Here is a 15,211-nt window from a genome sequence, read left to right as displayed (position 1 = left end):
CATCAGGCCCTGGGGATTTGTCAGTCTTTATATTCTCTAACAAACCTAACACTTCCTCCTTTGTAATGGAGATTTTCTCCAACGGTTCAACACTCCCCTCAGAGACACTCCCAGTCAACACATCCCTCTCCTTTGTTTGGGGGTGATTGGGGGGATGATTGGGGAGGTTTTGGTGGTGATTGATGGGTTTTGGGGTGAATAGGGGTTTCGGGGTGATTGGGGATGATTTGAGGGTGATTGGGGGGGTTTGGGGGGATTGGGGCGTGATTGGGGGTTTTGGGGGTGATTGGGGGTTTGGGGGGTGATTGGGGACGTTTTGGGGGTGATTGGGGGGGTTTGGTGGTGATTGGGGTTTGGGTGTGATTTGGGGGTTTTTAGGGTGTGATTCGGGCTTTGGGGGTGATTGGGGGATTTGGGGGGTGATTGGGGAGGATTTGGTTGTGATTGGGGGGGTTTTAGGGTGATTGGTGGGGGTTTGGGGGTGATTGGGGGGGTTACATAGAACATAGAACATAGAAAGTCACAGCACAAACAGGCCCTTCGGCCCACAAGTTGCGCCGATCACATCCCCACCTCTAGGCCTATCTATAGCCCTCAATCCCATTAAATCCCATGTACTCATCCAGAAGTCTCTTAAAAGACCCCAACGAGTTTGCCTCCACCACCACCGACGTCAGCCGATTCCACTCACCCACCACCCTCTGAGTGAAAAACTTACCCCTGACATCCCCCCTGTACCTACCCCCCAGCACCTTAAACCTGTGTCCTCTCGTAGCAACCATTTCAGCCCTTGGAAATAGCCTCTGAGAGTCCACCCTATCCAGACCCCTCAACATCTTGTAAACCTCTATCAGGTCACCTCTCATCCTTCGTCTCTCCAGGGAGAAGAGACCAAGCTCCCTCAACCTATCCTCATAAGGCATGCCCCCCAATCCAGGCAACATCCTTGTAAATCTCCTCTGCACCCTTTCAATGGCTTCAACATCTTTCCTGTAATGAGGTGACCAGAACTGCGCGCAGTACTCCAAGTGGGGTCTAACCAGGGTCCTATAAAGCTGCAGCATTATCTCCCGACTCCTAAACTCAATCCCTCGATTAATGAAGGCTAGTACGCCATACGCCTTCTTGACCGCATCCTCCACCTGCGAGGCCGATTTAAGAGTCCTATGGACCCGGACCCCAAGGTCCTTCTGATCCTCTACACTGCTAAGAATGGTACCCTTCATTTTATACTGCTGCTCCATCCCATTGGATCTGCCAAAATGGATCACTACACACTTATCCGGGTTGAAGTCCATCTGCCACTTCTCCGCCCAGTCTTGCATTCTATCTATGTCTCGCTGCAACTTCTGACATCCCTCCAAACTATCCACAACACCACCTACCTTGGTGTCGTCAGCAAACTTACCAACCCATCCCTCCACTTCCTCATCCAGGTCATTTATGAAAATGACAAACAGCAAGGGTCCCAGAACAGATCCCTGGGGCACTCCACTGGTCACTGACCTCCATGCAGAGAAAGACCCCTCCACAGCCACTCTCTGCCTTCTGCAGGCAAGCCAGTTCTGGATCCACAAGGCAACAGCCCCTTGGATCCCATGCCCTCTCACTTTCTCAAGAAGTCTTGCATGGGGGACCTTATCGAACGCTTTGCTGAAGTCCATATAGACCACATCCACCGCTCTTCCTTCGTCAATGTGCTTGGTCACATTTTCAAAGAACTCAACCAGGCTCGTAAGGCACGACCTGCCCCTGACAAAGCCGTGCTGACTACTTTTGATCATACTAAACTTCTCTAGATGATCATAAATCCTGTCTCTCAGGATCCTCTCCATCAACTTACCAACCACTGAGGTTAGACTCACCGGTCGGTAATTTCCCGGGCTGTCCCTGTTCCCTTTCTTGAATATAGGGACCACATCCGCAATCCTCCAATCCTCCGGAACCTCTCCCGTCTCCATCGACGATGCAAAGATCATCGCCAAAGGCTCCGCAATCTCCTCCCTCGCCTCCCACAGTAACCTGGGGTACATCCCATCCGGTCCCGGCGACTTACCAACCTTGATGCCATTCAATAGTTCCAACACATCCTCTTTCTTTATGTCCACATGCTCGATCCTTTCTGTCCTCCGCAATCCAGCAGTACAACCACCCAGATCCCTTTCCACCGTGAATACCGAGGTAAAGTATTCATTAAGCACCTCCGCCATTTCTAACGGTTCCGCACAAACTTTTCCCCCTTCACCTTTTAAGGGTCCTATGCCTTCACATCTCATCCTTTTACTCTTGACATATTTGTAGAAAGCCTTGGGATTCTCCTTAATCTTACCCGCCAAGGTCTTCTCATGACCCCTTCTCGCTCTCCTAATTTCCTTCTTAAGCTCCTTCCTACATCGCGTATACTCCTCTAAATCCTTAACACCTCCTAGCTCTCTGAACCTTCTGTACGCCTCTCTTTTCTTATTTACCAGGTTCATCACAACCTTCGTGCACCACGGTTCCCGTACCCTACCAACACCCCCCTGTCTCATCGGAACGTTGTCATGCAGAGCTCCAGACAAACATTCCTTGAAAATCCTCCACTTTCCTTCGGTACTTTTCCCCAAGAATGCCTCCTTCCAATTTACCCGTCTAATTTCCTCCCTGATGACACTGTATTTCCCTTTACTCCAGAGAAACACTTTCCTAGCCTGCCTGACCCTATCTCTTTCCAATGCTATCGTGAAGGAGATAGAAGGGTTGTGGTTGATTGGAGGGGTTTTAGGGTGATTGGGGGTTTTGGGGGTAATTGGAGGGGTTTGGGGGTGATTGGAGGATTTTGGGGGTGATTAGGGGGGTTTGAGGGTGATTGGGGGGTTTGGGGGTGATTGGGTTTTTTTTGGGGTGATTTGGTTTTTTTGGGGGTGATTGGGGGGCTTGGGGGTGATTGGGGAGGTTTTGGGAGTGATTGGGGGGTTTGGGGGTGATTGGGGGGTTTTGGGGGTGATTGGGGCTTTGGGGGTGATGGAGGGTTTGGTGCGATGATTCGGAGTTTTGGGGGGTGATTGGGGGTTTGGGAGGTGATTGGGGGGTGATTGGGGGGATGATTGGTGGTTTTGGGTGTGATTGTGGGGGTTTTGGGGGTGATTGTGGCGTTTGGGGGTGATTGGGGGGTTTTGGGGGTGTTTGGGGTTTTTTGGGGGGTTTTGGTTGTGATTGGGGGGTTTGAGGGTGATTGGGGGTGTTTTGGGGGTCATTGGGGGGTTTTGGGGGTGTTTGGGGTTTTTTGGGGGGTTTTGGTTGTGATTGGGGGGTTTGAGGGTGATTGGGGGTGTTTTGGGGGTCATTGGGGGGGTGTCTGAGGTAAATTTTCTTCCGCGCCAGAATTGGCCCCACCCACTGCGGGCTCCAGCAGCCAATCGGAGAGCGCGCGCGCAGCTGGTCAGCCCAGTGACGACTCCTTCACTGATTGGGCAATCAGAGCGGCACTGCCCCCTGCGGCACGGTGAGCCAATCGGAGCGAGGGGCGGGGTTTCCGGACGGTTGAGCGGCTGAAGCGGGAGCGCGCGGTGGAAGCGGGTGATTGACAGGTGAGCGGGAGCGCGCGGGAGGGGGAAATCGGCAATGGTGGGCATCACAGTGAGGCCCAGCCTTCAAATGGGGCTGAACTGTCAGAGGGTCAGTACTGAGGGAGTGCCGCACTGTCAGAGGGTCAGTGCTGAGGGAGTGCCGCACTGTCAGAGGGTCAGTGCTGAGGGAGTGCCGCACTGTCAGAGGGTCAATGCTGAGGGAGTGCCGCACTGTCAGAGGGTCAGTACTGAGGGAGTGCCGCACTGTCAGAGGGTCAGTGCTGAGGGAGTGCCGCACTGTCAGAGGGTCAGTGCTGAGGGAGTGCCGCACTGTCAGAGGGTCAGTACTGAGGGAGTGCGGCACTGTCAGAGGGTCAGTACTGAGGGAGTGCTGTACTGTCAGAGGGTCAGTACTGAGGGAGTGCCGCACTGTCAGAGGGTCAGTACTGAGGGAGTGCCGCACTGTCAGAGGGTCAGTACTGAGGGAGTGTTGCACTGTCAGAGGGTCAGTACTGAGGGAGTGCCGCACTGTCAGAGGGTCAGTACTGGGGGAGTGCAGCACTGTCAGAGGGTCAGTGCTGAGGGAGTGCCGCACTGTCAGAGGGTCAGTACTGAGGGAGTGCCGCACTGTCAGAGGGTCAGTACTGAGGGAGTGCTGTACTGTCAGAGGGTCAGTACTGAGGGAGTGCCGCACTGTCAGAGGGTCAGTACTGAGGGAGTGCCGCACTGTCAGAGGGTCAGTACTGAGGGAGTGTTGCACTGTCAGAGGGTCAGTACTGAGGGAGTGCCGCACTGTCAGAGGGTCAGTACTGGGGGAGTGCAGCACTGTCAGAGGGTCAGTACTGAGGGAGTGCCGCACTGTCAGAGGGTCAGTACTGAGGGAGTGCCGCACTGTCAGAGGGTCAGTACTGAGGGAGTGCTGTACTGTCAGAGGGTCAGTACTGAGGGAGTGCCGCACTGTCAGAGGGTCAGTACTGAGGGAGTGCCGCACTGTCAGAGGGTCAGTACTGAGGGAGTGTTGCACTGTCAGAGGGTCAGTACTGAGGGAGTGCCGCACTGTCAGAGGGTCAGTACTGGGGGAGTGCAGCACTGTCAGAGGGTCAGTGCTGAGGGAGTGCCGCACTGTCAGAGGGTCAGTACTGAGGGAGTGCAGCACTGTCAGAGGGTCTGTACTGAGGGAGTGCAGCACTGTCGGATGTCATGGAGATTTACAGCACAGAAACAGGCCCTTTTGCCCAACTTGTCCATGTCCGTCTTTTTTTACCACTAAGCAAGTCCCAATTGCCCGCATTTGGCCCATACCCCTCCATACCCATCGTACCCATGTAACGATCTAAATGCTTTTTAAAAGACAAAATTGTACCCATCTCTCCTGCTACCTGTGGCAGCTTGTTCCAGACACTCACCACCCTCTGTATGAAAAAATTGCCCCTCTGGACCCTTTTGTATCTCTCCCCTCTCATTTTAAAAACATGCCCTCTAGTTTTAGACTCCTCTACCTTTGGGAAAAGATATTGACTATCTCGCTGATCTATGTCCCTCATTATTTTATAGACCTCTATGAGATCACCCCTCCGCCTCCTACGCTTCAGGGAAAAAAGTCACAGTCTGTCCAGACTCCCCTTACAATTTAAACCACCAAGTCCCGATAGCATCCGAGGAAATCTTTTCTGCACTCTTTCTAGTTTAATAATGTCCTTTCTATAATAGGGTGACCAAAACTGTACACAGTATTCCAAGTGTGGTCTTACCAATGTCTTGTACAGCTTCAACAAGACGTCCCAACTCCTGTATTCAATGTTCTGTAAGAAATTTAACAACACCAGGTTAAAGTCCAACAGGTTTATTTGGTAGCAAAAGCCAGAAGCTTTCGGAGCCTTAAGCTCCTTCTTCAGGTGAGTGGGAATTCTGTTCACAAACAGGGCATATAAAGACACAAATTCAATTTACAGAATAATGGTTGGAATGCGAATCCTTGCAGCAAATCAAGTCTTAAAGGTACAAACAATGTGAGTAGAGAGAGCATTAAGACAAGTTAGAGATGTGTATTGTCTCCAGACAGGACAGCCAGTGAAATTCTGCAAGTCCAGGCAAGCTGTGGGGATTACAGATAGTGTGACATGAACCCAATATCCCGGTTGAGGCCATCCTCATGTGTGTGAAACTTGGCTATCAGTTTCTGCTCAGCGACTCTGCGCCGTCGTGTGTCGTGAAGGCCGCTTTGGAGAACGCTTACCCGAGTATCAGAGGCCGAATGCCCGTGACTGCTGAAGTGCTCCCCAACAGGAAGAGAACAGTCTTGCCTGGTGATTGTCGAGCGGTGTTCATTCATCCGTTGTCGTAGCGTCTGCATGGTTTCCCCAATGTACCATGCCTCGGGACATCCTTTCCTGCAGCGTATCAGGTAGACAACGTTGGCCGAGTTGCAAGAGTATGTACCGTGTACCTGTTTGATGGTGTTCTCACGTGAGATGATGGCATCCGTGTCGATGATCCGGCACATCTTGCAGAGGTTACTGTGGCAGGGTTGTGTGGTGTCGTGGTCACTGTTCTCCTGAAGGCTGGGTAGTTTGCTGCGGACAATGGTCTGTTTGAGGTTGTGCGGTTGTTTGAAGGCAAGAAGTGGGGATGGCCTTGGCGAGATGTTCGTCTTCATCAATGACATGTTGAAGGCTCCGGAGGAGATGTCGTAGCTTCTCCGCTCCGGGGAAGTACTGGACGACGAAGGGTACTCTGTCCACCGTGTCCCGTGTTTGTCTTCTGAGGAGGTCGGTGCGGTTTTTCGCTGTGGCGCGTCGGAACTGTTGATCGATGAGTCGAGCGCCATATCCTGTTCTTATGAGGGCATCTTTCAGCGTCTGGAGGTGTCTGTTGCGATCCTCCTCATCCGAGCAGATCCTGTGTATACGGAGGGCTTGTCCGTAGGGGATGGCTTCTTTAACATGTTTAGGGTGGAAGCTGGAGAAGTGGAGCATCGTGAGGTTATCCGTGGGCTTGCGGTATAGTGAGGTGCTGAGGTGACTGTCCTTAATGGAGATGCGTGTGTCCAAGAATGCAGCCGATTCCGGAGAGTAGTCCATGGTGAGTCTGATGGTGGGATGGAACTTGTTGATGTCACCATATAGTTGTTTCAGTGATTGTTCACCATGAGGCCAAAGGAAGAAAATGTCACCGATGTATCTAATGTATAGCATCGGTTGAAGGTCCTGTGCGGTGAAGAAGTCTTGTTCGAACCTGTGCATGAAGATGTTGGCATATTGAGGTGCGAATTTGGTCCCCATGGCTGTTCCGTGTGTCTGGATGAAGAACTGGTTGTTGAAGGTGAAGACATTGTGGTCCAGGATGAAGCGGATAAGTCGTAAAATTGCATCTGGAGACTCGCAGTTGTTGGCGTTGAGTACTGAGGCCGTTGCAGCAATGCCATCTTCGTGGGGGATGCTGGTGCAGAGTGCCGAGACATCCATTGTGATGAGGAGTGCTTCTGGTTCAACTGCTCCATATGTGCTGAGTTTCTGTAGGAAGTCCGTAGTGTCGTGACAAAAGTGGGGGTTCTTTGTACAATGGGTTTCAGGATGCCCTCGACATAGCCGGAGAGGTTCTCGCACAGGGTCCCATTGCCCGATACAGTGGGACGGCTGGGTGTGTTTGCCTTGTGTATCTTCAGGAGGCAGTAGAGATCTCCAACACGGGGAGTACGTGGGATGAGAGCACGGAGGGTGCTCTGAAGGGACCTGTTGGACTTTAACCTGGTGTTGTTAAACTTCTTACTATATTTACCCCAGTCCAACGCCGGCATCTCCACATTCAATGTTCTGACCAATGAAATTAAGCGTGCTGAATGCTGCCTTCACCACCCTGATCACCTGTGTCTGCACTTTCAAGGAGCTATGAACCTGTACCCTTCGATCTCTTTGTTCTATAACTCTCTCCAACGCCCTACCATTAAGTGAGTAAGTCCTGCCCCGATTTGATCTACCAAATTGCATCACCTTTCATTTGACTAAATTAAACTCCAGCTGCCATTCATCAGCCCACTGGCCCAATTGATCAAGATCCTGTTGCAATCCTAGATAACCTTCTTCACTGTCCACTATGCCACCAATCTTGGTGTCATCTGCAAGCTTACTAACCATGCCTGCTAAATTCTCATCTAAATCATTAATATAAATGACAAATAACAGTGGACCCAGCACTGATCCCTGAGGCACACTGCTGGTTACAGGCCTCCAGTTTGAAAAACACCCCTCGACAACCACCCTCTGTCTTCTGTGATCAAACCAATTGTGTATCCAATTGGCTACCTCACCCTGGATCCTGTGAGATTTAACCTTATGCAACAAGCTATTATGCAGTATCTTGTGAAAGACTTTGCTAAAGTCAATGTAGACAACATCGACTACACTGCCCTCATCCATCTTCTTGGTTACCCCCAGAAAAAACTCAATCAAAATCGTGAGACATGATTTTCCACTCACAAAGCCATTGGTCAGTACTGAGGGAATGCTGCACTGTTGGAGGGTCAGTACTGAGGCGGTGCCGCACTGTCGGAGGGTCAGTCCTGAGGAGTGCCGCACTATCAAAGGGTCAGTACTGAGGGAGTGCCGCACTGTCAGTGCAGCCCTCCCTCAATATTGACCCTCTGACAGTGCAACACTCCCTCAGTAAAAGCATGGTAAAAGGCGGAGTGGGATCAGCCAATTGGAAGCTGTGAGCTCTGAATCCCAGCAGTGACATTGTAGAGTGGTGTTGACTGCTGGTACTACAGGGGAGGCGATGGCCTAATGGTATTATCGCTAGACTATCAATCCAGAAACTCAGCTAATGTTCTGGGAATCTGGGTTCGAATCCTGCCATAGCAGATGATGGAATTTGAATTCAATTCAAAAAATCTGGAATTAAGAAACTACTGATGACCATGAAACCATTGGAAAAACCCACCTGGTTCACTAATGTCCTTTAGGGAAGGAAATCTGCTGTTCTTAGCCGGTCTGGCCTACATGTGACTCCAGAGCCACAGCAATGTGGTTGATTCTCAACTACCCCTGGGCAATTAGAGATGGGCAATAAATGCTGACAACCAATGAGGCCCATATCCCACGAATGAATATAAAAGTCAATGAGGCCCATGTCCCACGAATGAATATAAAAAAATGGTACTCTCATCATGCGAAGGAACCAGTTAATTCCCGGGGCTGGGGTTTCAGCCAGTGGGGCAATTGGGAGGTGAATGGTGTGGGAGGGCAAGTTCGTGAAAAAAAGAGGTTAGGTGAGAGTGGATGACCTGGGAGGAGAGGTGCCTGAAGTGGACATACGGTCTCTCCCTGCATTGCCTCTTAGTTCCTGCATGGCCTCCTTAAATGACCATAAGGGCCCTCAGAGGTGCAAGGGCAGTTATGCAGGTCGCCTAATGCCTCTTCTGCACCCCGGCTCTCTCCACTGTTTGACAGCGGGCGGTAGATGGTGAGGGGGAAACTCACCCACTGGAGTGTCAAACCCATCTTTGTTATTTTTGACTCGATGGTAGTCTGTTTACTCTTGCTCCTGACTTTTTCTCTCTCATTCTCCCCCATCTGTTTCTCCTTCTCTCTCCCTCTTCTCTCGCCCCTCCCTCTCTCACACACCCCTCATCTCTCTCCACCTCCCTCTCTCTTGCCCCCTTTCTCTCACTTACACTCCCAGGATGAGCCGGTTTCTCAATGTGCTTCGCAGTTGGTTAGTAATGGTCGCTGTCATTGCTGCAGGAAACACCATCCAGAGTTTCCGCGACCACAGCTTTTTATCGGACAAACTATACACGGGGAGGCCAACACTCGGTAAGGACTGGTGTCCCTCAGGTATAGGAGTGGGAACAACAGAAGATATAGCAGCTGGAGTAGGCTATTCGGCCCCTCTAATCCATTCTTTGGGGAATAAATTTTTCCTCATCTCCATCTTAAATGGCAGACCCTTTATTCTGAAATTGTGCCCCTAAATTACTTGCTGTGATTGCATATTAATGTTTTGTATTTCATCACACTATGAATAAGATTCTCCAGCCTCCCAGTCATGTGTTTCTTGGCAGTTTGAGGCAATATGCCATTTGCTGGCAGTGGGATTCTCTGGTCTTGCTGCTGTCAATGGATTTCCCATTGAAGGCACCTCACGCTGCTGGGAAACCCATAGGCAGGGGTGTGCTGCCGGTGCGATCAGAGACTCCTGCTGGCGTGAACGGCCAGAGAATTCCAGCCTGTGTGTTTACATGCATGCATTGTCTTTGTAACCCTGTAGTTTTTCTAAGTCTGTTCCCATTTCCTGCCCGAACAGCACTGTGGGTGTACCTACACCACATGGACTGCAGCGGTTCAAGAAGGCAGCTCACCACCTCCTTCTCAAGGGCAATTAGGAATGGGCAATAAATACCAGCAATGTCTACATCCTATGAGAGAATAAATAAATTTCTAACATGTAACAAACACCCATTTCTAGTGCTGTCCAACACTCTCCCTCCTTTATTTTCTTTATTCCTCTTCTCTTCATCTACATCCTGGTGTCCATCCCCCTTTAGTTTAGCCAATTTGAGTTTAAACCTTCCACAACCACACTAATGAACGGGGACATTGGTCCCAGTCCTATTGAGGTGCAATCCGTCCCTTTTGAATAAGTGTTTGCCCAAGAACTGGTCCCAATGCCCCAAACTTCTGAAGCACTCTCCCCTTCTCCATGCTTTAAACCAGGCATTGATGCTCTCCATCTTCCGATTTCTACTCTGGCTACTGTGTGACACTGAGAGTAATCCAGATGTTACTCCAATTGAGGGCCTATTTTTTACCTTCTTCCCTATCTCCTGAAAATCTGATGGTAGGACTCTGATATAGAATCATAGAATCTCTACAGTGCAGAAGGAGGCCATTTGGCCCATCAAGTCTGCACTGACCACAATCCCACCCAGGTCCTAACTCCATGTGTTTACCCCAGCTCGTCCCCTTGATACTAAGGGCAATTTAGCATGGCCAATCCATCTAACTCACACATCTTTTGGACTGTGGGAGGAAACTGGAGCACCCGGAGGAAACCCACGCAGACACCGGGAGAACGTGCAGACTCCACACAGACAGTCACCCGAGGCCGGAATTGAACCCAAGTCCTTGGCACTGTGAGGCAGCAGTGCTAACCACTGTGCCACTGAAGAATATCTCCCCGCTCTGTTATCCTTATGTCTACGACAATGTCTGGTTCCCTCTCATCCCCCATGGAATTTTCTACACTCTGTCCTTTAGCCTGGCGCCAGGGAGGTGATACACCATGAAAGGTTCACAATGATGATTACAGAAATGAATATTTTTAAGATGTTTTACTCTCAACTTTCTTTTGCCGGTTCTTGTATTTTGCTTTTGTTTCTGTGCAGTTAATGGTCTGCAGGCGAGAACATTTGGGATATGGACTCTGCTATCCTCCATCATTCGGTGCACTTGTGCAGTGGATATTCACAATAGAACGTAGGTAACTATGGAACTGCAGGAAAGCATAGAAAAAGATCTATGTTACCTGCTGTACCTGTCCTGGGAGTGTTTGATGGGGACAGTATGGAGGGAGCTTTACTCTGTATCTAACCCCGTGCTGTACCTGTCCTGGGAGTGTTTGATGGGAACAGTGTAGAGGGAGCTTTACTCTGTATCTAACCTTGTGCTGTACCTGTCCTGGGAGTGTTTTATGGGAAGTACAGTAAGAAGTTTAACAACACCAGGTTAAAGTCCAACAGGTTTATTTGGTAGCAAAAGCCACACAAGCTTTCGGAGCTCCTAGCCCCTTCTTCAGGTGAGTGGGAATTCTGTTTTATGGGGACAGTGCAGAGGAAGCCTTACTCTGTATTTAACCCTGTGCTGTACCTGTCCTGGGAGCATTTGATGGGGGACAGTGCAGAGGAAGCCTTACTCTGTATTTAACCCCGTGCTGTACCTGTCCTGGGAGCATTTGATGGAAGACAGTGCAGAGGGAGCATTACTCTGTATCTAACCCTGTGCTGTACCTGTCCTGGGAGTGTTTGATGGGGACAGTGTAGAGGGAGCTTTACTCTGTATCTAACTCCGTGCTGTACCTATCCTGGGAGTGTTTGATGGGGGACAACGTAGAGGAAGCCTTACTCTGTATCTAACCCCGTGCTGTACCTGTCCTGGGAGCATTTGATGGGGGACAGTGCAGAGGAAGCCTTACTCTGTATTTAACCCCGTGCTGTACCTGTCCTGGGAGCATTTGATGGAAGACAGTGCAGAGGGAGCATTACTCTGTATCTAACCCTGTGCTGTACCTGTCCCGGGAGTGTTTAATGGGGACAGTGTTTTGGGAGCTTTACTCTGTATCTAACGCCGTGCTATACCTGTTCTGAGAATGTTTGATGGGGACAATGTAGAGGGGGCTTTACTACGTATCTAACCCCGTGCTGTCCCTGTCTTGGGAGTGTTGGATGGGGACAGTGTAGAGGGAGCTTTACTCTGTCTAACCCCGTGCTGTACCTGTCCTGGGAGTGTTTGATGGGGACAGTGTAGTGGGAGCTTTACTCTGTCTAACCCCGTGCTGTACCTGTCCTGGGAGTGTTTGATGGGGACAGTGTAGAGGGAGCTTTACTCTGTATCTAAGCCCGTGCTGTACCTGTCCTGGGAGTGTTTGATGGGGACAGTGTAGAGGGAGCTTTACTCTGTATCTAACCCCGTGCTGCACCTGTCCTGGGTGTGTTTGATGGGGACAGTGTAGTGGCAGCTTTACTCTGTATCTAACCCCGTGCTGTCCTGTCCTGGGAGTGTCTGATGGGGGACAGTGTAGAGGGAGTTTTACTCTGTATCTAACCACGTGCTGTACCTTTCCTTGGGTGTTGGAATTCAATAAGCCATCCATTGACTGGAGAACGTTGTGTCCGTTGGGCTATTGAATGTTTCTTTATGTTCCCACAGATTGTATCACATTACCCTTTGGACTTTCATTCTCGCTTTTGGTCACTTCCTGTCTGAGTCCTTCATTTATCACACAGCGCCGATTACCATAGGTGTCATGGCACCCCTGTTAGTGGCCAGTAAGTAGAATTTGTGATTGGGCACTGGGGTAGTTTATCATAGATGCTATTGGTAACTTAAGCCTAAGTGATGGTACTGATTGTGAATGTGATGACTGGCCACTTGGCAGAGATTTTGGAAGTAGCTTTCAGATTCATACTATAACAAAACTTAACATTGTCCAAATCAATCATGTATGCAACTTAATCTGTGCTCAGTTACAATTTTTACCACTGGCTCTTTAACTCTAGAATTTCTGCCACTCACCTTTCTACTTGGAACTGTATCACCGTTCCTTCACTGTCGCTGAGTCAAAATCTGTAACTCCCTCCCTAACAGCACTGTTGGTGTAGCTACACCACAGTGACTGCTGCAGTTTAAGAAGGAGGTTCACCACCACCTTCTCAGGGGCAACTGGGGATGGGAAAATTCTGGCCTTGTGAACAAAAGGATACATTTGTACTTTCTGTTCTTCTTTATTTGCAACGCTTCCTATCACTGACTTTTGCCCCCTCTGTCCTGAGGTTTCTCGATTCTAGGAATGCTGGTTGGGTTTCAGTACATGGAGGATCTCCAGGAGGCGACTTCCATTCGACCGAAGAAGCGGATCTAAAACCTTCCCTGATGGGCTGTCTGATCAGAATGGCAGAACATGCTGAACTATAAAGCCATTCCTACCACACATCTGACGAGTTGATTTGGGCATTCACTCCACCTGCACTTTCAATTTCATTCCTCGAAATAACTGACTGAAAACTATTCCTAGGCTGAAAAGTGCTCTAGGATGTCCTGATATCATGAAAGGTGCTGTAGAAATGGGAATCTTTCTTTCCATCACTAAATTCTGATTGTGAAAATATTCTGTTTGTAACATTTTCTGCTTTAGTATCACCTGCCCACTGTGAGATAGGTTCAAGTCTGAAACTATTCACGGTTGTGCCTCTGTTGATGCTGTACCACTGACAGGGTCTGGTAAGGGGACACCCCCGGCAGCGCCATGTGGCGATAGTTGCCATGCTGTCCCCGATTTCTTGGGTTGGATATCTGGATTTGGCTCAAGTGTAATGTTTCCTGCAACAGAGAACCCATTGACATTACGTGAAGAATCCCTCACTACTGACTTCATCTACCTGCTGTGTGAAACTGAACCAGCCTGTCCTATTTGACTTGAAATGAGGTTCCGACCACATGCCTGTGCTGCTGTCGCTATACTTCTATTTATAAATCTCATTCCGCTTTCTCAATCTGCCCTGCCACCTTCAGTGATTTGTACACATATACTCCCAGGTTCTGTTCCTGCACTCACTCTAGAATTGAACCATCAAAACACAAAAATAAGCAAGTTATGAACAACCTGAGAAACATTGGTTTTAGCTGGAGCATTGTGTCAGTTCTGGGCACCACACTTTACTGCACCCACATTGTTCCTAAAGATTCACAAGAGATGAAGAACTTCAGTTACATAGACTGGAGAATTGGAGAACTGGGGGTGTTCTCCTTTTGATTAGAGAAAAATGAGGTTTGATAGAGTTATTCAAAATCATGAGGAGTCTGGACAGAATAGATAGGGAGAGACAGTTCCCACTCATGAGAGGATCAAGAACAAGGGCACAGATTTAGATAATTGACAAAAGGAGCAAGGGCGACATGAGAAATGTTTTCACTCAGCGAGTGAATTGGACCTGGAATGCACCGTCTGAGAGCGTGGTGGAGGCAGGTTCAATCGTACCTTTCGAAAGAGAAGTGGACTACTAGCTGAAGAGGAAAGATTTGTTGGGCTGTGGGGTAAAGGCAAGAGAATGACACAGAGTGAATTGTTTTTGCAGAGAGCTAGCATGAACGGAGTGGGTGAATGGCCTGTGCTGTAACCATTCTATGATTCTATGGAATGTGTTGAACTTCAAAAGGACAACGATGTGATTTTGGGTCACAGACCTCAGTTATTTAACAGTCATTCAGACTTGTTATATATTTTCCATTCATGTGGGCAGAGTTCAGGTTTCAATCTCTGGCATTCTTGCGATAGTAAAAGTTGCCATTCCTTGTAGTTGTGTGAAAGGTGAATTTTTTAGTTGTAGTTAAAAGCTTTTTATATTTTAACCTGAAAATGGATCTGTGGATCAGATAGAGCCGCAGACTCTCAGCATTGCTTTTAAACCCGGAATCTGATTTTTAAAAAGTTATTCTTTCTCGTTATGTGGGTATCGCTGGCTAGGCCAGCATTTATTGTCCATCCCTAATTGCCCTTGAGAAGGTGGTGTTGAACTGCCTTCTTGAATAGCTGCAGTCCATGTGGTGTAGGCACACCCACAGTGGTGTTAAGGAGGGAGTTTCAGGATTTTGATGCAACGACAGTGAAGGAACAGCGATATATTTCTAAGTCAGGATGGTAGTGTTCCCATGCATCTGCTGCCTTTGTCCTTATAAGTGGTAGAGATTGTGGGTTTGGAAGGTGCTGTTGAAGTCTTGGTGAATTGCTGTAGTGCATCCTGTAGATGGTACACAATCTGCTACTTTGCATCAGAGGTGGAGGGGGTGAATGTTGAAGGTGGTAGATGGGGTGCTTTGATGGTGTCAAGCTTCTTAAGTGTTGGAGCTGAACTCATCCAGGCAAATGGAAAGTATTCCACCTTTGTCATA

At 49.2% G+C, this 15,211-nt stretch overlaps 1 protein-coding gene across 11 annotated transcripts; it reads left to right on the top strand.

The window, feature by feature from the left end:
* Positions 1-3,464: 3,464 nt before the first annotated feature.
* On the top strand, positions 3,465-14,616 carry erg28 (ergosterol biosynthesis 28 homolog). Of its 11 annotated transcripts, none has more exons than XM_078234579.1 (6): positions 3,561-3,657; positions 7,982-8,066; positions 9,228-9,361; positions 10,933-11,023; positions 12,473-12,591; positions 13,096-13,813. In XM_078234579.1, the coding sequence occupies exons 2-6, from the start codon at positions 8,008-8,010 to the stop codon at positions 13,182-13,184; spliced, it is 492 nt and encodes a 163-aa protein (XP_078090705.1). In that variant the 5' UTR covers positions 3,561-3,657; positions 7,982-8,007; the 3' UTR covers positions 13,185-13,813. The 11 variants fall into 11 exon arrangements, with proteins under 11 accessions (XP_078090704.1, XP_078090702.1, XP_078090705.1 ...); XM_078234575.1 differs by having other exon boundaries at positions 7,982-8,033; positions 13,111-13,807; XM_078234574.1 differs by having other exon boundaries at positions 3,562-3,606; positions 7,982-8,033; positions 13,096-13,818.
* The last annotated feature ends 595 nt before the right edge of the window (positions 14,617-15,211 follow it).

The sequence above is a fragment of the Mustelus asterias genome, chromosome 18 (genome assembly GCF_964213995.1).
Source record: "Mustelus asterias chromosome 18, sMusAst1.hap1.1, whole genome shotgun sequence".
Taxonomy (NCBI): domain Eukaryota; kingdom Metazoa; phylum Chordata; class Chondrichthyes; order Carcharhiniformes; family Triakidae; genus Mustelus; species Mustelus asterias.
Note: the sequence above shows the minus strand (reverse complement) of the source record. Positions and strands in the feature narration are given on the sequence as shown.